The 27,178-nt window shown below is 44.8% G+C and overlaps 1 protein-coding gene and 2 long non-coding RNA genes across 3 annotated transcripts in view; 1 reads left to right on the forward strand and 2 right to left on the reverse strand.

The window, feature by feature from the left end:
• Window positions 1-27,145, forward strand: fgd1 (FYVE, RhoGEF and PH domain containing 1). Its single transcript, XM_085445067.1, has 18 exons — window positions 1-299; window positions 8,078-8,401; window positions 8,485-8,683; window positions 8,762-9,551; window positions 11,004-11,093; window positions 11,359-11,507; window positions 11,587-11,743; window positions 11,926-12,064; window positions 14,397-14,455; window positions 16,024-16,170; window positions 16,262-16,354; window positions 16,713-16,792; window positions 16,948-16,978; window positions 18,708-18,809; window positions 18,921-19,049; window positions 19,451-19,609; window positions 19,771-19,917; window positions 20,691-27,145. The coding sequence occupies exons 1-18, from the start codon at window positions 152-154 to the stop codon at window positions 20,964-20,966; spliced, it is 3,219 nt and encodes a 1,072-aa protein (XP_085301193.1). The 5' UTR covers window positions 1-151; the 3' UTR covers window positions 20,967-27,145.
• On the reverse strand, window positions 9,306-11,230 carry LOC146685163 (uncharacterized). Its single transcript, XR_014917338.1, has 3 exons — window positions 11,170-11,230; window positions 10,980-11,084; window positions 9,306-9,642 (listed from the first exon to the last, which is right to left on the reverse strand). It is a non-coding gene; the product is annotated as an uncharacterized LOC146685163 (long non-coding RNA).
• Window positions 26,711-27,178, reverse strand: part of LOC146685164 (uncharacterized) — a 2,558-nt gene continuing 2,090 nt past the window's right edge. Inside the window, exon 5 of the long non-coding RNA XR_014917336.1 lies at window positions 26,711-27,090. This is a non-coding gene — a long non-coding RNA (uncharacterized LOC146685164). The remainder of the gene's footprint in view (window positions 27,091-27,178) is intronic.

The raw sequence follows: 27,178 nt of genomic DNA on the forward strand, positions 1-27,178 counted from the left end.
TCACACACCGGGCAGCCCCCTGAATCAAACCGAGCGGATCTAACCTACTTATCCATCCCGAAGCAGCAGCCTGCAGGTCTGCGGTCGGTCCGGACCGTCGGTCTGTCGGTGTGTCTGTGAGTCCGAGCCGGTCCGGTGGGTTCCCGTGTGTATGTGCGTGCGTGTGCGTGGCTCTGACCCGGTTTCTTCGGCTGCTGTGGACCGGGAGAGCCGCTCTCTCCCCGCACCAACATTTTCTTTAATGACCGGATTTGTGTTTTGCTGCGCGATGTACATGGACAGAAGCAGCCTGACCAGGGGTGAGTCTCCGGCAGCATCACATACATCTGCACCGCGTGCACACACACTCCATATACCTGCTGACAGGCGTTGCACGGGCTCGCGCGCACACGCATGGCTGCAGCCTCGCCGTGCTCGGCGCGTCCCGTTTGCCTTTATTTTATTCGGATAAATATTTTTTTTACATCACTAGAATAATCCTGATGATGGGGGAGGTGGGGGTGGGGGAGGGTGTTTGGGGGTGACATACGCGCGCTCACTCCGGCTGTCGTGCACGCGCACACACTGACCGACATCTCGCTGCAGTGAATGTAGGCTAGTATGGCTGCATGATACTGCGTCTGCCAGATGTGAGGCTGCTGCTGCTCTCAGCTCAGCTGAAACAGGCTTCATTCATGTGTCGATATCCGACACATGTCATCTGATCGATTCTCTGCTTTATTCCATCATCACTCACACTGAATCAGAAACATCAGACAGACAGGAACCAATGAGGAGGCTCCATCACAGCCAGTCCATCACAGCCAGACTCGGTGTGTGTGTGTGTGTGTGTGTGTGTGTGTGTGATTTATTGATGGGCTCCTGATCCATCGATGTTAAATGTGGCTGTTCATCCCAGGCTGATGTGGCTGCACAGCAGGATGGAGATGGTGTGATCTGAGTTTCTGTCTGAGCTGGTTTGTTTCTGCAGACAGACGCGGACACACCCCCTCCACACACACACACTGAGCCTCATAGTGGTAAAATGATGAAGGTGAATTCAGCAGAATGGGCAGGTCGAGCATTAAATGTTCCTAAAGCTCTGTGCGACACGTCCCCAATATTATTGTTATCCATTTAGTCTTTAAATGATACCTCTATGAGTTCCTTACATTTCATATCATTTAGAAAGCTTGTGTTAAGTCTCAAGAATGCATTTTTTCTCTTTATTACCCCAAAATAAAGTTAAATAAACAGCTGAGTGGTTCAATAGGTCTCCAGCCTGAATACAGCAGTCTTTGATCGTCTGTCTATGAGTTAATAAGGAATCCATCATTCCCAGTTCACTTCACATTTTTAGAGTTGTCCAGGCATTTGGAGAGAGTCTCTTAAGAGTTGTATTTAATATGAATATTCCAATTTCCAACACATATTAGAACTCCCAGGGCCTCTGATGCGATCAAATTAAACACCTATGGAATGACAGAACTGCCCTGGACTGAATCCGAGTGTGATTTCCTGGTGATCAAGGCATCCAGCATCCCTATGAATCGCTGACTTAAATGACTAGAAACTTTAGTCTGTTTGAAATTATGCCACACCCCAAATTACATGGAGCTTCAGTCATCTATGTGCTTGATTTTGCATTTGAATTGTTTGTTTGTTTTAAAAAACCTTGCCAGCAATAAGCGAAACCTGTTAAAGAGCCTCACCAGTCTCCATAATAACCATAAGACTCGTAGGGATGACTTGAAACCCACACTGACCTCCAGAGCCCCCATCTTTGCTCAGGTGTGGGTTCCCTACTAATCAGAAGGTTGGTGGTACGATCCCAGGCTCCTGTTTGGTTGTGTGCCGATGGTCTGTAGGTGCGCTGCAGAGCTTTGCGGCCGCCCTCTATATGATGTATTTGCATTTTGTCTGAAGGGGGCAGTGCCAAAAATACGTGGGCTGCTCGAGGTTATCTTTGTGCTGCTGTTGCTCCTCTAGCTCGCCCTGCTGCTGAGACAGGAGTCTGACATAGACGAAGAACTTCTGCGTTAAAACTGAAAACCGTCTTTCTTTTGTAGCCATTTTGTGATGGGTTTCTTCCTCGTTGTAGTCACCTGCTGTTGTTCCCTTTCTTGTTCCAACTTTTCATACAATCATCGCTCCACCTACACGTTGCTCACTGACGTCAGGCTCCACACTGTTGGCTTTTTGAAGGACTTCACCCAAGTTTGTCTCTCTTGTCTCTTTGTTTGTTGAATTCCCACCAGCGCTCTCTCGCTGAGTAGCCAGCGAGCACAAAAGTATGAGCAGGAATCAGCTTTCAGACCATTCTCATTCCCAGGACATCAAATACTGCAGTTTTGTCACTGTTGGCATCTCAGAGAAACCAAAAGGTTTCCTGTGGGGTTGATGTGCGATGCACCAGGTTACACCGATGATGGCATTGGGCTTTCAGTCCTAACCAATAATTATAAAGAAACTGTTGGCTTCTCATTAGGTATTATTTTCTATAACCAAGTAGTTTTCAGTTCTCTAACCAAAAACCTCCTTGTGATTGTTTTGGCTCTAACAGATTCCCTGCAGTTTGTGTTGAAGTTGCCAACTTGTCACAGAGCGGTAGTGAAACTTTGAATTAAAGATGGCCTCCATTTCCGGTTTGTTTCGTACCTTTTGCTGTTTCACCTCTGCTTGGTAGACAACTACCGACAACTTTCCAACCACGCTCTTGGCCTGTGTTGCAACTAGGTGCCAACCTTCGGCGTACCATATTGTCACATCTAGCTTTAAAGAGTCCATATCCCTGAAAAAAACGTCAGTTTTGGATGCTTTGCCCTGTTTTAGGGTTCTGGTCTGAAACATCACTCCAGACATGGATTATAAAACATCTCTGCTGTTAAAGGTTTTATTAAGGTGTCAAGCTTGGCTTGGAATATGGAGGATTTGGGTAGATGACAACAAACTGCTGCTCTTCCTAAATATGTTACTAAACAAAGGTGTACTTGGTTTTAGACAGGGAGGGTATATATTTAGATATGATTTTTATGATCACGGCGAGGTGGATGTTCCTTTGGATTTTTACAGGGCTATATTTGTAAATGTTCAAAGTCAAATGAAGGAGCTTGAAGAGTAAAAATATACATCAGTTCAATCCAACCAATGAAAACAACGACACGAGTAACTCAAAAGAACGCCGCAGCAGAACATGAAACTCGGCAGACGGATGCGTGAGCTTCATTTAAAATGGGAACTGAGGATTTTGTGTCTCACTGTTCACATGTCAAAAAGTATCAACAGTGCTGAAAAAAAGATGACCTACAAACCCGTTAATCAGCTTACAGACCCACCTGTCTCTGACCAGCTGTGAGTGATGATAGACTGACCTGTAAAGCTTTTCTCCAGCAGCTGACCTACCTGCACACACAACTCACAGACCAAACCCTTACAAGGATTAAGCAACTGGGGGTGGCGTGGTGGCGAGCACTGTTGCCTCAAAGCAAGAAGGTCCGGGTTTTGAATTTGCATGTTCTCCTCGTTACTGCATGGATTGTCTCCAGGTACTCTGGGTTCCTCCCACTGTCCAAAGACATGCAAGAAGGTAGACACCTTTTCCTATCTTGAGTCTTGCCTCATGACAGCAGGGATACGCTCGATCCAAACTTGGATTAGATAAGAGAAAGAAAAGAGATGGATTACAATATACTGGCTATCAGCTTCTGGCTGAGTCTGTCAATGCTTGTTTTTATTGATTGGGTGGCTGGGAGGGAGGGAGGGAAGGCATGTTTACTAATCTGGAGGTTCAACTCCTTGAGAATTTAACTCTGATTACCAAATGTAGTGCAGTCTGAGGATGTTCACGGGTAGCGACCCATAGCCAAAAGGTTCACAAATAATTTCAGTAATAAAGTCAATTATATTTGTATCTGCATGAGCTCTGCACTGTGACTATGCCAAGGCTGCGCTGGTCCATTGTGGTGAAGAGGGGCTTGTGTAAGGATGAAGGCGAGCTACACTCACCGATGGCCTTGAAAGAAAAATATCTGTGATAAAAGCGGCAGAAACGAGCCTGAAGAAACCCGGGAAGACTGAGGGTGTTGGCAGGTCTGAGTGAGGAGCAAAATCAAGGCGTGAACGTCGGTGGACAGCAGAATGTTACCAATCGGTTAGTCAGGACCTTTTCATGAAGCCTCGAGCTGAAGTCTTCTCTGTCTTCTTATTGTTTTAAACCTTGATGTGATGAGCAAGGGGCGGAGCTAACTGAGAGAGAGAGAGGGTACTAGGTGACTGAAAGTCATTACCCAATCAGTCATTAGCACATCCTGGATAATGTTTTAACTCTTAGAATGACCATAATTTATAAAATAGGCTGAATGTTTTGTTGAGTATGACCTGAAACCCACGACTGGGCCCAATTAAAGTTTGATTTCTGTGGTGAAATCGTGGATTCATGAGGTCAGAGAGTGACTTCCAAGGCGTCATCCAAACATGGTGGCCACGCCTAAGGTGCTGCCCCACTACCTAGACGACCGGAGACTGAAACCAGGACAGAAACACCTACAGACCAAATTGTGCCAAATAGTTCAGCTTTTAAAAAAATCCCCAAAACTAGAACCTTCTTAGTCAAAGAAATTCACTGCAGCAGAGGCATCGTTAGACGGAGCGCTCCAAGAGTTTTGAAGGAACTTCAAAAGGAGAAGAAAATCTTATGAACTTTTTTGGCTGGTCGTGGAGTTTGTATGTGCAGGTGAGCGCTGAAGTTTAACTTAACTGAGCTAACGCTTCAACATATTTGCCCAGATTGGTGCCCTGAGGTGTTCAAAATGGCAGCCAAGTGGCGAGGCTTGCTTCTAGAAGGACTTTGACTGTAGGTCAAAATCGCGTAAAAGGTTTGTTGAACTCCTTCAACGATGAGCGGAACATCGGGATCGTTTCAAACAGGAAGTTGTTGCCGATGTTGGAGGGAATTGTGGGAAATGGTGTGTGTGGTCAGTTTAGCCTGAAGTAAATCTTTTCCAGTCTGTTGATTTAATGACTGCTGCTCTTAACGGTGCTTTCTAAACAACTGAGACGCCATCTGCTCCACATCAGCATGCTGATGTTTTCCCATGACCTCCCATCACGTTCACATCTGCACACACACTCCCTGCCGTATATAACTTAATTACTGTGTGTACTGCACACACTCACAGCTCCTGCAACTCATAATTTTGCTGCTCTGCTTTCAGAGATTTCATCTGAGAAACGTAACGTCATCTTAAAAGTCCGCAGGCCGGGTGTAGATCTCCATCACAGGCCACTCTGTTCACTCAAACGGCTAATTTTGTATGCTAACTTTAATTTCGTGCTCCACTGAAATATTAAACAATTTATTCATTGGGTAAATATTCAGCTTTAGAGACTTTAGAGATCTTAGAGACCTTTTTTTTTTTTAAAATCCGGGAGGAAACAAAAATGTGGAATTGCTCAACAAACCCACGTGCTCTGCAGGAATGCATCAGTCATACCACATACAAATCTCTAAGTCTAGACTTTGGGCTGTATAAAAAAACAGATGTTTACTCTAGGGAGGGGGGATTTCAATCATAAATACTGTTCAATATTTGCTGGAAACTATTGGACTTTCCTTTAGTCGCCCTGTTGTAGCAGACTTATGTTAGATGTACCCATCAGTGTTTGGACTCGACCACGTTTTTGCTTATTTTTGAGGCTTTTTAGATGTAGAAGTCTTTGATTGGTTCTCTTGTTTCTACTGTAGCATCTCTGTGCACCACACTGGTCTGGTGATTGGCAGCTGTATAGACGGTGTAAAAGATGGATGTAGCCGTTGTGACCCAACGGTTTCTGAAGTCCTGTTATGAAGCCTTGAGCTGAGTGTTTTCACCATCGCCTTCTTGGTGTTTTGAAACGGGATGTAACAACCTATGAAACGGCTTCTCATTCAGAGGTTGTTAGCCAATGAGGATCCTCCTTTCTGACTCTTTACGTTATGAAAATGTACAACATAGACTTAATATAAATAGACTTTGTGACTGAGGTCAGAGCAAAGAGCTGTTTAACAGCAGACTTTTATAGGACCGGAAATCTTCTGCCATCCACAGCTATCGCCCCCTGGTGGCTGTTTAATAGACTGCAGGTTTAAGGCGCTTCACCACTGGCTTCACTTTTAAGTGACGGCAGCTGTCCATCTTTATGCTTTCTTTGAGTTGTTAACATGTTTTTATTTCAGCTGTTTAATAGTAATGTAGAGGTTTACACAGTGACCTAAACGGTAAAAGATCTCCGATCTCCGATCCTGGTGGGAAACATGAAACTTTTCAGATCGCATCATGAAGGACATCTGGCATAAAAATCTGCAAAATCAAACATGCTGAGCTACCCACCATGGCGACTCTTTGTTAATCAGGCAGCAGCTGAAAGTCCTTTATGTTATACTACATCCTGCCAAACCCTGCCAGACAAGTTTTTTAAGATGATGAATAATTTAAAGACTGTTTGTAATTATGAAATTCATGACCAGCTGTGCTGTCAGCCACTGGTCACTGAGGTTTTACCATTTCACCATCATGACATTTTAAAACTAGAAGGGACAAGCAAGGGGTGGATGTGACTGAGAAAGTAAGCGACACTGCAATCAATCACTATTGCAAGTTAGCACCACCCTAAAGCAAAACTTGTTGACCTTCTATTTCAGTCTCAACTGGTCCATAACTTACAAAACGAGCATTGTGTTCTGTTTAATAAGACTTTAAACTCACGATTGAGGCTGTAAAGTCACCCGGAGAGTGTTTAGTGAGCTCGTAAATCAAAAGAGCAGAAGGGTCGTTTTCTCATAGAGGCAACACAACTGGGTTTGTTTTTGCAGACAGAGAATACGCCTCCCTATAGACACATCCACACTGGCTTCACTATTCAGACCTGGAAGTAAGGATAACTGGACCAATTTATATAAAGCATGAGGTAATTAGTTCAATATCCCAAATATTACTTTACAACATAAAGTAAGTATTTAGAAAAGACTTAACCCTTGGGTAGACCTGGTTTCTACTAAGGACTCATTATTTAACATCAAATAGATTTCTGTGGATATCCTTTTTTACACACTTTTCCTTTTTCTTCTGGTCGATTATTATGCACAGCCGGGTGACACTGCATCACTTCCCTGAGAAAGCTGCATGGACACACCATGGCGACACGGAGAGAGTCAAGCCTGAACAACCCATCGGTTTCCTTTGTTATCGCCAATCAAGTTCACTGTTGACCATCAGGAAATGTGTCTGTTGCTAAAGGGCAGCAGTCACTATTGGCTCTGACACAGAAACATTAAGATGATTTGCATGAAATAAGCAAACAGAAACAAGAACAAACAAACAGAATAAATCTGTTTGTGCACAAAGCTAAAAATGAAATAAATTAACTGCAGGACAAAGAAACATGAGGTCAAGTCATCGTCAAAGGCTGGAGAAGAGAAGTCATAAATACACTTTGATAAAACAGCAATAAAACCATCAAGGCACAAGCAGGGCCACCAAGGCCAGTGCCCTATTTCACAAATTATAAAGAGTGCGGTCCAGTATTTATGACTTCTTTTCTTTATGGAATAATTAATGGAATACAAAAACAATATAAAAAGTCAATAAAAACACCCCGTCTGAGGAATGTGGATCTATAAAACAAGAGCCAACAATACTATGAAAAATATAAACCACATTTAAAATACTGAAAATCAAAGGTTCAAAGACACAGTTGTGGAACATAAAAGCCAGAAAAAGAAAGTGAAAAGCAAAATAAGTGAAACACACAAACACATTCGGCTGAGTCAGTCCCGTCTCCTCGCTTCTTTGGAAGTTAACAAATCTAATAAAGAAAGTTTTTTGGCTTTGATTGAATACGAAGGCTGTTAGTGTGTGAAGGACAGCTGAAGTAAAAGCTCCTGAAAACAAAGAGCAGCAGAGAAAATGTCTCCTGGATTTAGAGGAAACCTGCCGAGAGTTTGATGAAGCTTCAGGATCTGCAGACAGAAAGCCTAACCAAAATCCCTTTTTTACAAATATTTTTAGCTAACAACCTAACACAAACCCTTGTATATTTTTACCTGTCCCCTCCTCCTCAGGTCCCTCCTCCTCCTCCAGTCCCAGCTTGCTGACTAAGAGCCTCTCTCTGGAGCCGTCCTGCTCACCGTGCGGCCACCTGGGGGCGCTGGATGCCGACTCTTCGCAGCAGCCGAGCTCTGACCCGGGGCCGAGCTCTGACCCGGGGCCAAGCTCTTCCACATCAGGTCCCGCCTCCTTGGAGGGAGGGGCAGAGCTAGCAGAACGCCGTGGCTCTGCGAATGGGCTCCTGCTGGTGAATGACACGGGGCCGCCGGAGCTGCCAGCTACCACAATTACACCACCGAGCAAGAGCAGGCCGCCGCTGCCGGGACCTAAACCTCAGGGTAAGAATTTGATTCACTTTTTTTTTTTTTTTTTTTAACACATCCATGAGGTCATCGCTCACCTGTAACTCCGCCTTCCACAGTGCCACCGAAACCCCCCCACCTCCAGCAGCAGACAGGGGTTTCCAGGCCGCGCCCCCGAGCACCAGAAAAGCCCCTCCCACCTACACCCCCCTGCAAACCCCTCCCAGCGGACCCTCGGGCAGGCCGACCTCCACCTATTCGTGCAGACGGCACCGCCTCCCCCACCTGTGTCTTGTCACTCATCGAGAAGTTTGAGCGGTGAGTTCTGATTGGTTAAGGAGGAGTGATGTCATTATATGAGTCTTTTCTGTTTGTTTATTGTTTGTTTGTTTACAGGGAACAGATCATTGTGGTTCCTGACATCACCGGTGGGGCGCTGTGTCCCCGCCTCTCCGACCCCCCCTCCTCTCTGTCATCCTCCCGACCTTCATCACCAGCATCATCACTGGCCCCGCCCCTCCCTGAAGAGGAGCCGTCCTGTGAGCTCACGAGCCACGACGACATCACACAGGGGGATGAGGGTGGGCCTGAGGGTGAGGATGAGGGGGGAGTGGGTGATCTACCTGATGAGGAAGATGACAATAATGGCGATGACGATGAAGACGATGATGATGAAGAGCTGGCGGCTGCTTGCCGGGACGATCACCATCACAAGCGTCTGTCCATGGAGTCGGGTTACAGCCCCTCAGAGAAACATGTAGAGGATGATGTGGTTGCCGTGGAAATGAGGGAGCAGCAGCTGCAGCCGGCACTGCTTGACCAATCAGAGTTGCCCTCCGAGCGTCTGTCCCTCCCCTCCTCGCAGACGGACGGCAAGCTGGCCAATCGAGACAGCGGCATCGACAGCATCAGCTCTCCCTCGCACAGCGAGGAGCTCTGCTTCGCGGGTGTGGATGATGGGGGCGTGGCCTATCAGTGCAGCCCCGCCCTTTTGCCCAGACTCTCCAGCTCATCCTCGTATGCTGGGGAGGGAGGTGAGGGGGAGGGGGAAGAGGGGGACCCGAGGGCAGGTGCGAGGCGGAGGAGGGAGTTTTCAGAGGAGGGAGACAGCGACCTGGAGGAGGAGGAGGCGGAGCTAACTCTGGTGCTGGCCCCTCCCAAGACAGACCGACAGGACTCTGCTGAGGTGAGGATTCAGGTGGTCTAACCATGTGGTCTACATCCTCAGGCTGATGTTCGTGAGCCGTTACACATCTGTAATTTCGTTTTGGATGAAACTGAAAATGGTTACAAAAAGATGGGTTTTAGAACAGACGCTTTCACTTTTCATGGAAATAACTGTTCCACCAATAGGAATCTTGGACAACATGTGGGAGTTTAAAAAGGTCGACAGGGGTCAATAAATACACAGAGGAGATTGATCTGGAAAACACGGGGCTATGTTTCAGGTTCCTGTGCAGGCCCGCGTCCTCATACAGATGTTTTACATGATCGACGCAGCTGCAGGCTTCAAACACTGGTTTGTGTTGAATATCTGCATTTAGACTCTTTATTAAAGTAATAGTACAGGATCAAAATATAAATATAATATAAGTATTAATATAATGCATATAAAAACACGGGAAAATATAACATAATAAATTATATTATTATAATAAGTATTTCTAATGCATTCAATTCTGGTTATGATCTCACTTACTTACGCTACTAAAAACCCACCAATGGGTGGTTTTTTCCACACCTGCTTTAGTTTAGTTACAGTTGAGAATATATTTAAATATGAGAACAAATTTAATTACTAACGGTGTGAACCATTAGAAGCGCAATAGGAAGAACAGATGTAATGACAACAATGTCCTGTATGTGGTTCGGCTCATATCATCACCAAATATTTATGGTAACTATTATTATATCTGTGTTTTCTGTTACCACAACAACCCCCAGCCGGTCGCGGCAGATAGCCACCCCTCCCTGAGCCTGGTTCTGCCTGAGGTTTCTTCCTGTTAAAAGGGAGTTTTTCCTTCCCACTGTCGCCAAAGTGGTTGCTGATTGGGGGTCGTCTGATTGTTGAGTTTCTCTGTAATACTGTAGGTTCCCTTACATTACACTATTAAGCGCCTCGAGGTGACTGTTGTTGTGATTTAAAACTGAATTGAATTGTTATTGGTAAGCAGGGATCTATAAATCATAAGTGGCTGAATTAGTGCTAAATATGTTAAAAATGATTTGGGGTGTTTACAACTGAATGGAAATCAAAGGCAGTCACACTGTTTGCAAATACACAGAAAAAGAAACTACTTTTATTTGAAGTAAATATTTGAATGTATGAATCTTGGTATCCTAAGTAGTTTATAGGTTTCAAGGTCGTTGAGTAGTATTTAGAGCATTACAGTCATAGTAATGCTACCGTCTTTATTGTATGATGCCATCCATAATAATTCAACATCGTTATTATATCTATGTCCTAAACCTAGCTATATCGTTTAATGTTATAATAATGATAATAACAATGCGAATGAATGAAAACTCTCTGACTTGAACTTGGGTCTCTGTCCAGCCTCCAGGTTTGGGCGTTTTTGCCTTTAAAAGAGGAAAATATTTACTGTGCACTCACTCGTTTAACTGTCTCTGTGTCCAGATGTCTGTCCAGCAGAGGGTCTTCAACATCGCCAATGAGCTGCTGCACACAGAGATTGCCTACGTCTCAAAGCTCCACCTGCTGGACCAGGTGAGTCGAGAGTGAGTCTCCTCAGCCTGTGAGCCAATAGGAAGAGGAGCTGCCCACCACACTAGGCTTAGCTTACCTAGCTGTCAGTCGCTCGCAGGTCATCTCCTCCTGGTAGAATCAGTTTGTCTGTTAGCCGACTTTCACGTCACTGAGCTGTCACTGTTGCCATGGAAACCCCACAGTATTCCCACTGCAGGCTTGGCGGGTGTGAACTTTTTCCTGTTGTGAGAAATATCAGCCCGACTGAAGCCATCTCCTCCCACAGGTTTTCTGTGCCAGACTCCTGGAGGAGGCTCGGTCTCGCTCCTCCTTCCCCTGTGATGTCGTTCTGGGGATCTTCTCCAACATCTGCTCAATCTACTGTTTCCACCAGCAGTTCCTGCTGCCGGCGCTGCAGAAACGCATGGAGGAGTGGTGAGCCTCCATCTCCTCTTCCTCTTCTCCTGCTCCTCCTCAGGAGCTCCTCTCACTCCCTTCCTCTTTGTTCCCACAGGGACTTAAACCCGCGGATCGGTGACATCTTACAGAAGCTGGCCCCCTTCCTGAAGATGTACGGCGAGTACGTGAAGAACTTTGACCGAGCCATGGAGCTGGTGAACATCTGGATGGAGAGATCGACTCAGTTCAAGACCATCGTTCAGGAGATACAGGTACATAATCCAAATCTTTACAGGACATAAATGATCTGCTGCTGACGGCTCTGCACCAGATACCACAGGGACCTTCAGAGGTCTGCAGCCTCCAGGCTGCTCAGGGCGTCCTGTTTTGGCTCATTAGTTTAAGATCATCACACGTTGTTGTGTACAAACGTGTGCTTGATGTTTCTGTGCAGAGGGAGGAGCGCTGTGGGAACCTGACTCTGCAGCATCACATGTTGGAGCCGGTTCAGAGGATTCCTCGCTATGAGCTGCTGCTCAAAGATTACCTCCACAGGCTGCCAGAGGACGCCCCGGACTACAGGGACGCCCAGAGTATGAAAACAAACGCACAAAAACACGACTGCCTTGAGTTCTCTAGGCCACCAAATAGTGTCAACCGTGCATTATTAATAGAATCTAGACAAAAATATATTGTATTTTCTTTAGTTTACTATTATCATTGCCTGTTATTCTGTTATATATTAAAGTCCTTAACCTGTAGAAACAGAAATTCTCTGCTAGAAACGAGATGAAAAGGATAACTGAATTTATGAGTAGGAAAAATGAACCACTTTAATATGTGGAGGAAATCACAGCTACCCACGAGCAGGATGCAGCACCTCAACAAAAGTGTAAAAAAAAAAAAAAGAAAAGCAATTGTCAGCAGCTCTCTGACTGAGTGCATCATCTGCTGGGGAATTTGGTTAATGTGGTGCAAAACAAGCTAAACAGACACTTCAGGAAGCCTGATATAACTGATGTGATGGAGCTTCCTGCAAAGCCCAAACCCACAAGACGATACAATCAAAAGAACTGTCAACATGCCAGACGGCGTATCTGATTACAGGTGTGTCTTTAAACGTCAGCTTTGTTTTTGAGCACAAAATATTTTAAAAACACTGGTTTAGGCTAAAAATGAGAGCTCGGACATGTTCCAGGCTCTAGTCTTGAAATGTTCTTCGATTATAAAACAGAGACACTTGTGTGCGATCAAGTGTGTTTAAAAACCTTAAAGAACAGGCCAGTGAAAACCAAAAGGCCCAGTTAGATTAGATTTGGCTGTTTGCACATGCAGCGTCGTCCTCTCGGACATTATTAGATCCCTAGAGGAAGTCCCGTTCTGAGCGCTTGCACTGTGATTTCACCGTGAATCTCAGACATGTTCAGAGGCTTCTGTTTCAAACTGAGAGCGAAGGATCGCCGGTACTGATAAGAGCTGCATGTTTGGCTGTGACTGATCAGTTTTCAGTTGAAATTTCCAGTTTAAGAGCTGTAACGTCCTGAGGTGCCCGAGGATCTGAACCGTGGTGCTGTCATGCCGATTCAGAGCAGAACGAAAACACAAGAACTTTTTGGCTATAAAATAAAACCTTCAGGTAGAAGGATCGCTGTTTCCACACACTGTAGGACTTCAAATGAAAGATCTGAAAGATCTAAAAGAGCTGCTGTGCTGAAAACAGGCCAGAGTTGTACCAGAGCGTGAACCTGAATATGAGATCAGGCAAATATGAATCGAGTAAAGCTTTTGAATGTTTTTGATCACACTTCAAACAGTTTATGTAATAATTCTGATACACTATCTTGCCAAAAGTATTCACTCATCCATCCAAATCATTGAATCCAGGTGTTCCAATCACTTCCAGGACCACAGGTGTATAAAATCAAGCACCCAGACATGCAGACTGCTTCTGCAAGCATTTGTGAAATAACAACTCGCTCTGAGCTCACTGAACTCCAGCGTGGTACCTTGATAGGATGCTACCTGTGCAACAAGTCCAGTCGTGGAATTTCCTCAAATTAAATTACATCAGCTGATAGTGGTATTATAACAAGGTGGCAGTGATTGGGAACGATAGCAACTCAGCCATGAAGTTGTAGGCCAGGTAAAATCACAGAAAGGTCACAGAGATCACCAACTTTCTGCAGAGTCAGTCGCTACAGTCCTCCAAACTCTGTGTGCCCTTCAGATTAGCTCAAGATCAGTGCGTGGAGAGCTTCATGGAATGAGCTTCTACAGCCGAGCAGCTGCAGCTGAGCCTTACATCAGCAGGTGCGATGCAAAGCAACAGATGCAGCACCACCACTGGACTGTAGAGCATGGAGAAATGGTCTCTGGAGTGATGGCCCCTTCCTGTTCCAACATGACTGCGCACCAGTGCACAAAGCAAGGTGCATAAAGACATGGGCGAGAGAGCCTGCACAGCGTCCTGACCTCAACCCAACAAGACACCTCTGGGAGGAATTAGAGCAGAGACTGTGAACCAGGTCTTCTTGTCCAGCATCAGTGTCTGACCTCACAAATGCTCGTCTAGAAGAACAATTAAAAATTCAGATAAGCACCCCTTAACCTTCATAAAGCATTCCCAGAAGAGTTGAAGCTCTGGGTGGGACAACATTATATTAAACTCTATGGAATAATAATGGGACACTACTCGACTTCGTGTGTGTGAAAGCAGACAAGCAAGTACTTTTGGCAATATAGTGTAACTGCAGACTTTAGTTTGGGTTCATCAGCTCCTTCTACGGAGCAAACTTTGGGCTTCAGGGAGCGCTGCTGCACAGAGAAGCTAGAAGCCAGAGTATTTGGTAGCCTCGCCCTCATTGGTTCCTGGGTCTCTGTGTGTCTGAGCTACTGGCTCATGTAACTGTCCTCTCTCTCCTGCAGAGTCTCTGGAGCTGATCGCCACAGCAGCCGAACACTCCAACGCTGCCATCAGGAAGATGGTAAGATACTCTCACACATTCGACACCCGGAGCTGTGAGCCATAATCACCCCCGTCTGCCGCTGTTCACACCACATCACTCAGATAAATGTTGCCCGGGATAGATTAAAGCTCAACTTTTACTTCATCTTTAATTAAACTCTCCTGATTACGCTCATTAACTGCCCGAAGCTCCTGGTAAACACGACTGCTGCTTCAAAGGTTGGTTTATACTTCAGGTTCGAGTCTGCCTGAAGAACGTCGGGTACCCAGGTGGGTTTGCAGAGGTCTCTCAGCGATGGCGTGATTAGTATGGTTAATGTAAACAAGAGCATGAGAAGCAGAAATGTGGATTCATGGAGTTCAGGCTGGTTTTTGCTGTAATGACTCAGAGGTCTGAGCCTCTCCACCTCCTCTCAGCGGGATGTTTGCCGTCGTCTCTAATCAGCTGTGACTGATTAAAGGAAAGCCGCTGCTGCTGATGTGAGCCGGTTTCACTCAGCTGACAGCTTTTTGGAGATTTGTGCAGGAGGCAGTGAGAAAACGCGACATAATCAGACGAGGACGTGTGAGTGGCATTAAACAAGCTTTAGAGGGAAGCTAATACTAAGAATACACTACAGCCGCTCATGGCGTTCAGTTAGACAGAGCTTAACTTCTGGACATTGGTCCAGACCCGATCACGGTTACCATGCTTACATTTTTCATATACTGCATTTCCTCCAACTTAGAAACGTGAGATGTACAGCTCAGATGGAGGGTTTGGACACAAAGTCAGAGGCAAAGCTCAGATGGTTTGGACATGTGCAGAGGAGGGAGGGTGGACGTGTTGCTGAAGATGGAGCTGCCAGGCAGGAGGAAATGAGGAAGACCACAGAGAAGATGGATAGCGTTGTGGTGACCCCTAAAGGGAGCAGCTGAAAGAAGAAGAAGAAGAAGAGGGCAGTTCCTTCAACCATTTTGCTGTGATTTGCCAGACTCCAGCTGTTTCCTTTCAGCCAAACATCAAATATTTTTACAGTGTTTTCCATCAGGCAGTGATAGCAGATTACTCCAGACCAGTACATATGTGTAGTATGTGCCCTCTCTGCACTTTAACCCTGTAAAGCCTGAACCATGAAATAAGATGTAACATTTTTGCTACATCTGGCTCTTGTTTTGCAGTTTGGTGCTCACAGTTTGTTCATCTGAAACAAAAACATAAAAGGAGTTTGGGTTTAAAGAAAATCACACCGATGATGTAGATGTCTCAAAGCTCGTGTGTCACATGGTGTTTTAGGGTTTTAGGGTTAAAACCTAAACTGAAAGCGCTCCATTCGAACCCTGATCTGTAGAGTCACCTCAGAGGGGATCCAGACTTCCTGTAGAGAAACTCATTTCAGGATGTCAGGTCGTCTCCCGGCTGACGACTCGCTGGAAACGCTAGAACTTTGCCTTCAGGCTCCACAGCTGTCCTAGTAATCTCACAGTTTGCCTTTTGTATCTTATATCTAAAATGTAGGTTTCCAGTGAACTTAAAATGCCCTAAAACCCTCATGTAGCATCGGCAGGAACATGAACCGCTAAGTGATTCTTTTATGTCTCTGCCAGGAGCGAATGAGGAAGCTGTTGAAGGTGTACGAGTTGTTGGGAGGAGAAGAAGACATTGTTAACCCAACTAACGAGCTCATTAAAGAGGGACACATCCTCAAGCTGTCCAATAAGAACGGGACCACGCAGGACAGATACCTGATACTGGTACTTCCCTGTCTGTGTCTCCTTCTCAGTGCTTTACAGAGTTCATAGGGTCATAGTAACAGTAATAAGCGACACCTGCCTCTCTCTGCAGTTCAATGACAGGTTACTGTATTGCGTCCCGAAGCTGCGTCTGATTGGTCAGAAGTACAGCGTCCGAGCCCGAATCGACGTGGACGGCATGGAGGTGAGCTCTCCGGCTTTTCTCACTGAAGACACTGTTAGACTCAGTGTTTTTGCATTCAGCCTTCAAACACCTTAAGCGCTCAGTAAAGTCAAGAATATTAATGTGATCTACAGACTAATAACAACTAGACGAGCACTCGTTCAGTGTCCGAGCTTCATAAAGTTGGCCTGGTGGGGTTTTGTGTTGTCTTCCAGAGACACAGACACGCGGTATTAAAACGTGCATCCACCTCAGCTTTAACCGTCGAATAGAACTAACAATGATAAAGCGAGATCAGAGAGGATGATGATGAGCGTGCTCAGATTTAGCCTGAATATTTTTAACAAGCTAACAGAGAATTTCCCGCCTGTGTCCTCAGCTGAAGGAGACGAGCAGCGTCGCTGTCGCCAGGACGTTCCTGGTGTCGGGGAAACAGAGATCCCTGGAGCTGCAGGCCAGGTACAAACACCTACAGAGACAGAAGCACACTCAGTCCTGCAGGAGGACTCACTGTAATCAGAATCTGTCTCCCAGGATAAAAACACACTGAAGTTTGTTTCTCAGGTCGAGTTTTGCTCCTCGAAGATTTGACTGATTTTCTGTTGGCTTTGCAGGACGGAGGAGGAGAAGAAAGACTGGATCCAGGTAAGTGGTGCTGATGCAGCGGGCGTAGATGATCCGATACTAGCACGTTAGAAACTGCGGACCTGATGGGCTCGTGGTGTGCTTTCAGTCAGCAGTGGCGAGTACTGTGAAGCAGGCACAGGGTCAAACATAAGGTCTGGGGGCCAGAATCGGCCTGGCAAAAGACTCCAATCCGGCCCAACAGACATCTTTGGACAATACAAAAGAGGACTTAATTTTTTAATGGATTTTACAGCTACGGGCCATTCGATCCCTATACAACCGTTGCAAGAGCTTGGTTCGCATTGCCGGCAATAAGTCGGACTCGTTCCCGGTGGGTGATGGGCTCCACCAGGGCTGCCCTTTGTCTCCGGTTCTGTTCATAATTTTTATGGACAGGATTTCTAGGCGCAGCCAAGTGGCGGAGGGCTTTCGCTTTGGTGGCCTCAGAATCTCATCTCTGATTTTTGCAGATGATGTGGTTCTGTTGGCTTCATCGGGTGAGGGCCTCCAGCTCGCACTGGAATGGTTCGCAGCCGAGTGTGAAGCAGCGGGAATGAGGATCAGCACCTCCAAATCTGAGGCCATGGTTCTCAGCCGGAAAAGGGTGGAGTGCCCACTCCGGGTCGGGGATGAGTTCCTGCCCCAAGTGGAGGAGTTCAAGTATCTCGGGGTCTTGTTCACGAGTGATGGGAGAAGGGAGCCGGAGATCGACAGACGGATTGGGGCTGCAGCTGCAGTAATGCGGACGCTGCACCGGTCCGTCGTGGTGAAGAGGGAGCTGAGTGTAAAAGCGAAGCTCTCAATTTACCGGTCGATCTACGTCCCTACCCTCACCTATGGCCACGAGCTGTGGGTAGTGACCGAAAGAACGAGATCGCGGATACAAGCGGCGGAAATGAGCTTCCTCCGAAGGGTGGCTGGCCTCTCCCTTAGAGATAGGGTGAGAAGTTCGGCCATCCGGGAGGGGCTCAGAGTAGAGCAGCTGCTGCTCCACATCGAAAGGAGCCAGCTGAGGTGGTTCGGGCATCTGACAAGGATGCCTCCTGGGCGCCTCCTGGGTGAGGTGTTCCAGGCATGTCCCACCGGGAGGAGGCCCCGGGGCAGACCCAGGACACGCTGGAGAGATTATATCTCTCGGCTGGCCTGGGAACGCCTTGGTATTCCCCCGGATAAGCTGGAGGAGGTGGCTGGGGAGAGGGAGGTCTGGGCCTCTTTGCTTAGGCTGCTGCCCCTGCGACCCGGCCCCGGATAAAGCGGATGAAGATGGATGGATGGATTTTACAGCTTGTCCAACTCACAAAGATGTCTCCCACAGCTGCTCTTAATGCACCAAAGTACTAAAGTATCAGATAAACTATATATAATATATACAATATTATTACAGGATAGTCTCGGTAACAAACTGCCTGAACTTTTCTGTAATTTTATACATTTATGTTTTTACAATTTAACCCCCAAAAGTTGTGCCTACAGATTTCTTTCATTATATATAATTACAGCAGCATTTATGTATTATGCAAAAATACTGAGACTGAGGCTGAAATCACACTTAAATTTGTTATATTGAGATATTACAGGGATTAAATGTGAAGATAAAGTGACAGGAAGAGGATTTTCACCATTCTGGCCCAAAGCCAGCTGTATGTGGCCCGCTGCTTTAGGACAAATTTCAACTTGACTGATAGTAATGAAGGATTTTCTTCTTCTTTTTTTAATGAAATCCACCCTTTACTTTGTTTACATTTAGGCCATCCAGGCGACCATCCAGAGGCACGAGCAGACGATGGAGAGTTTCCGACACTTGAACTGTTCACTCCGAGATGATGACTCCACGCCGCCTCACTCTCCGGTAACACAAACACTCAGCGACAAAATTGACCCCCTGACATGAAGAGTGGAGTTCTTGAAATCCCAGAAATCATTCAGTTGTGACTCATATTCTCCCGTCTCTGCCTCTCAGAGCTGTGCTGAGCTGGGGAAACGAGCTCCGACTCCCATCAGAGAGAAGGAAGTGACTCTGTGCATGAAGTGTCAGGAGCCATTTAACTCCATTACCAAGAGGCGCCACCACTGCAAAGCCTGTGGACACGTACGTTCTTCATCCATAACATCTGTCTGCAACACCTACAGACAATTTAAAATCCACAGCACTGGACGACACCAGCTGATGTTTGCAGCGTCTGCAACGCCAGTGTGATGTGTTACAACGCTCTCCACATTCAGACTGTTCCCAACACCAGCCCACATCTGTAGTGTCTGTGACATGTGCAGCATCCACAACACCTCCACCTGCTGCTCACATTTATTGTACCCAGCATATCAGTATATGTCATACATGAGCTGATGTGAACATCTGTCGTAGCCCAACACCTGGATATTTGTAGTATCTGCAGCACGTGTCTGCCAGACGTTTGTGGCACAACAACATTTTCAGACTTTACACAGCGTTGTCATAGTTACCAATTGTGTGATGGTCTATGTCGACTCCAGGTGGTTTGTGGGAAATGCTCGGAGTTCCGCGCTCGCCTGTCGTACGACAACAACCGAGCCAACCGCGTATGCATCGACTGCTACGCCACGCTCGTGGGCGTGTCGCCGTCTCCCGCCGGGCTGACCAGCAGCAGCCACAGAAGGCGCTCCATCCTGGAGGTGAGTGTGACCACGCTCTGACATCACCCGGCGTTTGCCTCTGTCAGATCTCCACGGATGGAGCCGCTTGCACATTTCAGGATTTCTCTTTTCAAAGATGCTCGACAGGTCGAGTGTCGCAGACAGCTGATTCTCTTCTCATCCATCTCTCGTTGCTATAGAAACAGGCCTCGTTGGCAGCAGAGAACAGTGTGATTTGTAGTTTTCTGCATCACATGGAGAAAGGAGGAGGGCGGGGCTGGCAGAAAGCCTGGTTCGTCATCCCCGAGAACGAGCCGCTGGTGCTCTACATCTATGGAGCTCCACAGGTACGCTATAAATTTACATTCATGTCAAATATATAAGAAGGCGCTTTCCTGTTAATCCAATTGAACAGGAACCGGCTGCAGTTCATACAGGGATCCAGTAGAGGTCGCTGCATCCCTGGATGGGAATGGAGATACAGTTAAATTTTTTAGCTGCACCTCCTTTCACCTCTGTCCTTTTCTTGTGAGCGCTCTGTACAAAACAGGAAATGCTGGGAGTTCTGGATTGTATTAGAAGCTCTCTGGTGGCATTGACAATCTGCAACCTTGCTAGTGCCCCCTACAGGCTTCTTTATTGATTACAGCCACAATATTAGCAAACACTGTCCTGCTGGAACATCAGCACCTCGTCCTATGGTGCCTTCTGTATGGAAGCCTGTTCCTGCCACTGAGGAAAACCTTTTTTGCCATCTGTAAGTCAGAATTTCAAGTTATTTCTCAGAAGTCGGATTTACTAAGATGAAGTTTGGAGATAATATCCCATAATTTTGATTTATGGATGATTTATTTGCAGTGGCAAAAAAAGCTTCCATACTTCTGTGAGGTCACAGAGGAAGCTTTGAAAAGCAAAATCACACTAAAAGTTCCTCCACTTTGTGTGACTCTGGTCAGGGAATAACTCTTTGTTTACATTATCAACCAATCAGAACACGGCAGACAGAAAATTATGATGGTGATGGAGGCTTCCAGTTTCTGTTCTGACTGGTCTGGTCTTTGACGTTGGGATGAAATCGAATTACACCCTCAATGAACTCAATTTATTCTTTTTCCCACAGGATGTGAAGGCGCAGCGCAGCGTGCCTCTGATTGGCTTCGAGGTCTCTCTGCCTGAGTCATGTGACCGCCTGGAGCGACGCCACGCCTTCAAGATCTCCCAGAGCCACCTGACCCTCTACTTCAGCGCCGACGGGGAAGAGCTGCAGCGGCGATGGATGGACATCCTGTCCAGGGCTGGGAGGGGGGAGGAGCTTCAGTTCCACCGACCAATTGTGGAGAGTCTTGAGGAGGAGGGGGAGGAGTTTGCAGCTGTGGCAGAGGAAGAAAACACGTGATTCTGTAGGACAAGGAATGATGGCGATGATGAAGATGGGGGCCTTTAAATGAGGATCAGTTGGAAACCAGAAAAGAAAACAAACTGTTGTAGCTAAAATATCTCACACACACACACACACACACACACACACACACACACACACACACACACACACACTCTGCTCTCTCTGTGTATTTAAAGTTGCGTGGTTCGTCTGCATGATTCCTCCCGGCTGTCCACACGAGTTGGCGTCTCTCACTCTTTCTCTCTGTCTCACTTCACCTTTTTCTAACCAGTGTTGAATCGGCGTAGTGGGCGGAGCCTCTTCTGACAGTTGTCTCTCCTTTGAACAATCACGTCACACTCATTCGAGTGTCCTGCGTCACCATTTTCTTGATTTCAGCACTCCCACGAGCCTCAGCTTCATCCGGAGTTATGACATCACCGTCGCGTCCTATTTGAAATATTTCGTCCACAAAGACCCGAAAGTGAAACGATGAGAGCTGTAAGGAGCACGTGCACCGCTCATTCGCTGGTTTTTAAGTCATTATAGTAACAATTCAACATTTTTCTCCCTGCTGTCGCGCAGATAAACCAGAAGACGCCACCTCTTGTTTGTGGCCACTTTTTGATACTTCACAGAATAAATAAAAATTCAGTATAAAAACGATCCGCACATGAATTGATAAGGACAAGCGTTATTACTTTCAGCTGCTGCAAACCCCGAAGCTCTCTGATTGGACGTTTCCTGGACTTGATCAACAATAAAGCACATCGAACCAACCCCACTGCAAGTCCTCCGCCGCCCACACTTTAAGTTCATGTAACCGGATTTCTGGTGAGAGTCTCTCGCTGGTTTGTAACAGGTTTGGTGACTGGGAGCAAATAAAGTCACATTTCCTCTACAAGTAATCAGAGGTGTTACTTCCAGGGACTCATGTTGAGAAATTTAACCCTGCGTGGGATAAAATCCTCGTTTAGATCTGGTGGAAAAGCTGGTAGAAGAACTGAGCTCCTCAGCAGGCGTCACAGGAAATGGAAACGACTTTTAAATAAGTGTGATGTGTCTGAGTCAAACAGCAAAAACAACGTTTCAGAACCACGTTAGTCTTCTCCTGATGTCGTCTCCCGGCTGGATTAATCCTCTATGAGCTCCTGAGCATCCACAGAACATGCAGAATGTGCTCCAGCATAAAGCAGAGGAAGAACCCACAAACTGCAAGTAAAAAAAATCCATATGAAGATTCAAAACACAGTTATTATTTTGTATAAACACAAATATCTGACAAAACAGAGAAAATGTCAGGAGCGAGTAATCCGAGCATCCTTAAACTCCCACTTATAGTCAGATGAAAGCTGATTGGTTGTGGAAGTGTGACTCAGGTCCTGATTGAGAACAACAGGCTCCAAAGGTCAGACGTGTGAATCCCAAATGTAAGGTGAGGATGTGAATAAGCAGCAGGTTTCCTCCCTGCGTTAAAAAAGAAGCTGAGCTGTGCTAAAAAAGGTCGATGGTGGGAACAGCAGATTTGAAAAACACAAAGGAAGAATTGGACCGATGTTTCCTTCATCAATGCACTTAAATGACTTTTGGATCTTTACCGCCAATTTACCCCAGTGAAGAAATTCTGGCTTTCAACTTTTCAACCAATTGGAGGAAAGCAGCAGTTCCTCCGCAGCAGCCTCTGCTGTTGAGGTTTTAGCTGAAGCTTTCCTGCCCTCTGCTGGTAAAGTCCGGAACTGCAGTTAAAAAAAAATCCCTGATCCTGTTCCTCACAGACCTGCAGAAAGTAGCTCAACGTTTGAAGTTTTATTTAAACTTCTCAGTCTGAGATATTTTTTCATGTATTTATTTCCTGAGAGGATGATGTTTGTTTCTCAGAGTTCAAACAGTTTCTTCAGTCCGACTAAAAAAAAAAAAAAAAAGCTGAATCAGACAAACTGGAAGTTTCTTGTATTTATTTATGCTTAACAACTGAAGAGGTGTTATTAACTGTTCAGTCTTCTGCACAATAATAATATTATTAATAATAATGAGTTAAATGTTGATGATTGATTTTCAGATTTTCTTTTGAAATTAGGATTTTCTGCTCTTGATCTTCAGAGGTTGGTATGAAAGGACTTTGTATCTCCTGATTTTGACCAAGAAACTCTTTCTGATGCAGATACAGTCTCAGTTAAAATGACTAAAAATAAACATTCTGACTTCACATGTTCTGATTTTGACATAATGTCCTAAATTTAATAGACAGTTCTGTTAATGTTTCATTATTTAATCTGACTGCGGTACAAACGGCAACATTTTAATGTAACACTTTGCATTCAGGAAAGAAAAGCCTTTCGAGGAGGTTCTCGTGTAAATATGATTCAGTTTTTATAATTATTAGGTATGTAAGTCATGTGGTCCTGTTAAACTACAACCTCCAAAATACTTTGCTTTTGTGAATGCAAAATGTCAAACATATAATTTGGAAGAAGAAAATGTTTATGTGGAGCTGAAAGGATTTATTTTGAATTTCTAGCTGCTCCCAGTGTCTGATTTTTGTGTTTTTTAATGGCAGTAAAATGACTATTTTGGATTTTTAGATTGTTGATTCAGACATTTGAAGACTTGGACTCTGAGAAACTGACGTTTTCTGACTTTTATTGACCAGAAGATTTATACGATATAAAAAATAATAATGGAAATAATCGTCCAATGAAAGGACTCTTACGATGATGTTTTTTGGATGTATAAAGTTTGGATGTTTTTAAGGACAGAGTCTCTAACAGGTCCTGGACCGGACTGCGGACCTTCACGTCTCTCTGGGTCTGACCCATTCGGTATTTTGTTTCCTGAAATGAATCCAGCGATTAGATGGAGCCGATCTGAACAGAAATCAAAAGAAAAACGAAAGGCTTTTGTTGTTTTTCTTATTTTGACTTGCAGTGGTTCAGTATTTCTCTCTCTGTCTCTATAAACACATTTTGGACAAAGTGTTTTGATAGTGGAAAAAAAAGCAGATATTATGAATATTATTGTTACACTACGATGAACTGAAACGACTTGTTGTTGGATATTTCTGTGTTTATGAGTCTGGATTGTGTTGATGTTTGCTTGATGCAAGTTGATGCAAGAAGAAAACAAAGTAAAGATTTTGTAAATATATAATTTATTCTCCCGTGACCCTGTCAGGTCATGTGACTGTGTAAAGGTTAAAAGGTTAACGCTTGCTGTTCCTCCGCACAGCCAGAGCCACGCAGACGGTTCGAGGACTGATGGGGTGAAGGTTAAAGGAACAACCTGACGTTTCCGTGACGTCTGTAGCTGTGAGATCGAGCACTGGAAGCAGGGGGAACCTGTTAGCGTAGAAAGGAAAAGAAAATACTGCCCGGCCAAAAAGAAACGTCACACACTCTTATGGTTTTCTGGACCGCCTTTAAATTTGTGGTTTGTGTCGACAAACCTGTGCATTGTCACAACACTTATTTCCATCCAGAGTTGTGGTCATTTATTGACAGCAAGGTCTTTGATGATTGAAGATTCGAATCCCTGTCTTAAAGATTCGGTTATGGTCTGGACTCTGTGGTGGCCAATCTGATTTGAGCCCGATGCATCCTGGCAAATCCAATCATTGACGTGGTCAGCTGACCTGTTCTAGGTCACGTAACATTGCTGAACCATGACCTGACCAACTGAAGAAACCCCAGATCATAGTCGTCATGACCTTTGTCCAGTGCTCCAGAGTCTGATCTTCATACTCCCTAACAAATCAAAGCCATTCTTTTCAATTAGCTTCACCAATAATTGTTTTCCTTAAGGGGACACAGATGTTTTGTCCCAATCACTGCGTGTGGAAATTGATTTTTTTTACACGTTCACCAAACGTTGAAAGTGACAGCCGATCCCAATCGTTCAACACATTTTTCAGACCACGTATCTTTTTTAAAGATGATGGTTCAACACTTTCTGGATAATTCTTAACCCAGTTCTATGATTTTCAGTATCTCCTTTGCTTGAAGCAATAATTTGACCTTCTAGTAAGAAAGTAACGTGTTTTCCATGACCCAGGATACGTCTTCTGACACAGTTTTTAAAAAATAAGAAGCTACTCATATTAATCACTGGACTAATTATACAGAGGATGGCTCTTGCCCATTTGCTTATTGAACTCTAGATAGTGACTTTCTTTTTGGTTTGGCAGTGGATAAACTTATAAGATGGCTGGTAGAGAGGAGTGCAGTATGTCGATGTGGTGGTTATCTTTGAGCGGAGTTTAAAAGACGACGCTTTTCCAGGACAGCTTTCTAAAGTTTTCTGTCAGAATTGATCAAAATTCTGCTCAAGATGGTGGAAGTTGTAAAATTGGACAGGAAGAAATACAAGTGAAGAAAGTTAAAAGAAGTTGAAGAGTAATTGCAACAGGCTGCATGCAGCTGCTTTGCCTCGTTAACAGACTGTTAATCAGTTATTGGTGGTCGCTGATAAAGCTAAAATACCAAAGATGTGCTTGTTCCTGCTCCTCCTTTCACTTTCTGCTGGACCATCACAGTTTAAAGGCCAAGCTACTCATCAAAAATCAGTCAAAATCATGAAACTTGTGTTAGTTATCGAGCTAATGACACGCAGCTGCTTTCTCTTAATGTAAAATGCAAATGAATAGGTTGGAAAAGCTAAGCTAACAGTTCCCCTTTGCTTCCACAGTTTGTGCTAAGCTACATGCTAACCAGAGCAGAATCTCTGGGAAGCGTTTCGTGATTCTGCATTACACAAACTTTCCTCTCAAAATGTGGAAGCTTTTCTTTAGCTTCTACCTCACCGCCTCGCTATCTGGTGCTCAGTCTGCACGTGGCTCTGGTTGCTACAGTGTGTTTTTTAGCGTGTTTTTGGCATGCAAAGCAGTGATAATGGAAGGAAATGGCCAGTAACTCAGCCTTATATAGCTCCCATCATCATCAACTGTTTTGATGTGGTGAAAAATGTGTTGCGTGGTCAATGCTTAAGTTGCTTCTTTTTGTTTGAGTTTTACTGAATCTTTTCTGTTGCCAGAGATCATTGCAGACTGGATTAAACTGTTCCTCACTGGTTCTGACGACAGTATATAAAGATGGACATAGCCACCATGAAGTTAGCCATTGGTTTGTGTGGAATCCATAGATACTGGATAATTAATGCTAAATAGCAAATTAAAGTAGTACAATTTCACTTAAAAAACAAGTCATAATATGTATAAGATAATTTTATTACATGAAAACTGTCAATTTGGTTCACTCATTGGATTTGAATTTGTTGGCTGTAACGTCTTTGTAGAAAAGAGATTCTTCTGCCAATCAAAGTAGGGACGCCTCTAATACTGACAACTTAAGTATAACTAAGTTCACCCCACTACAGTTTTTATAAAGGTTTAAATTAGCCACAGAGACCAAACCCATGTTGTGGACCAGGGCATAAACATGTTTGTTTCTGCTGTACACTCAGACATTTTAACATGGGAGACTCACTGTTGTAGGCCGCCTCAAGTGGCCAGGTGAGGAACTGCAGTTTAAAAACAATGGGTACTTTTTTGGGTACTAAAATAGTTCAAACCAAGCATGCTTGGTTTGAACTATTTTAGTTTTTGAAGCAGTTTAAAGAAATATTTGCATCCGCCTCAGCCCCTGATGCGGTTTGTAGTTTCAGAGCAGTGAAATGCTGGTGCTGGTCTAGGATCAGTTATTCTGTCCAAAGAAGAGAAACTGGCTTCTGTGTAAAAACTCCTCTAGTTCTGATTTTTGCCTTACAGCTTCTGAACTCTTCTTTGTGCCAATTCAGATGGGTGTCAGTATTTAGCCTTTCAGTCTGCAGCTTTATATTTATTTGTTATTTTATTCCAAAGGTGTTATTACTGCTTTTATTGCTCTTTTTATTATTATTATTTTAATTTTTTTGTTTTCTTTGGGGCAGTTCTGATGTGATCACAGGGGCGTTTGTGCTGTGGACTGTTAATGGCTGACGTTCCCACACCTCTGGTGTAACAGCAGCACCGTTGTGTATTCTTCTCCTTCATGTTGTACTTAGAAGTATATTGTTATTATTGATTGAGTATTGATTGATTGCAGGTTATTGGTTAGTGGCCGGCCACTGCCTTCCATGCTGTCGATGTCTGTTTCCCATCATGCCCCCTCTGTAAGAAGATAAAATGACAAGTGTTATAAATAAAATAAAAGTATAAAAACTGATGTGAAATGTCTGTCTGGATTTTCATATGTTGT

This window comes from Copadichromis virginalis, linkage group LG20, assembly GCF_057382275.1.
Source record: "Copadichromis virginalis isolate Kocher_CV1m ecotype Utaka linkage group LG20, C_Virginalis_male_GT1.1, whole genome shotgun sequence".
Classification (NCBI taxonomy): Eukaryota; Metazoa; Chordata; class Actinopteri; order Cichliformes; family Cichlidae; genus Copadichromis; species Copadichromis virginalis.

Excerpts from the sequence above, each read along its gene's own strand:
- fgd1 (XM_085445067.1), top strand. The coding sequence starts at position 152 with ATGTGCGTGCGTGTGCGTGGCTCTGACCCGGTTTCTTCGGCTGCTGTG. Across the intron at positions 300-8,077 it reads CAGAAGCAGCCTGACCAGGG|GTCCCTCCTCCTCCTCCAGT; the intron begins GTGAGTCTCCGG and ends CCTCCTCCTCAG. Across the intron at positions 19,610-19,770 it reads GAAGGCGCTCCATCCTGGAG|AAACAGGCCTCGTTGGCAGC; the intron begins GTGAGTGTGACC and ends TCGTTGCTATAG.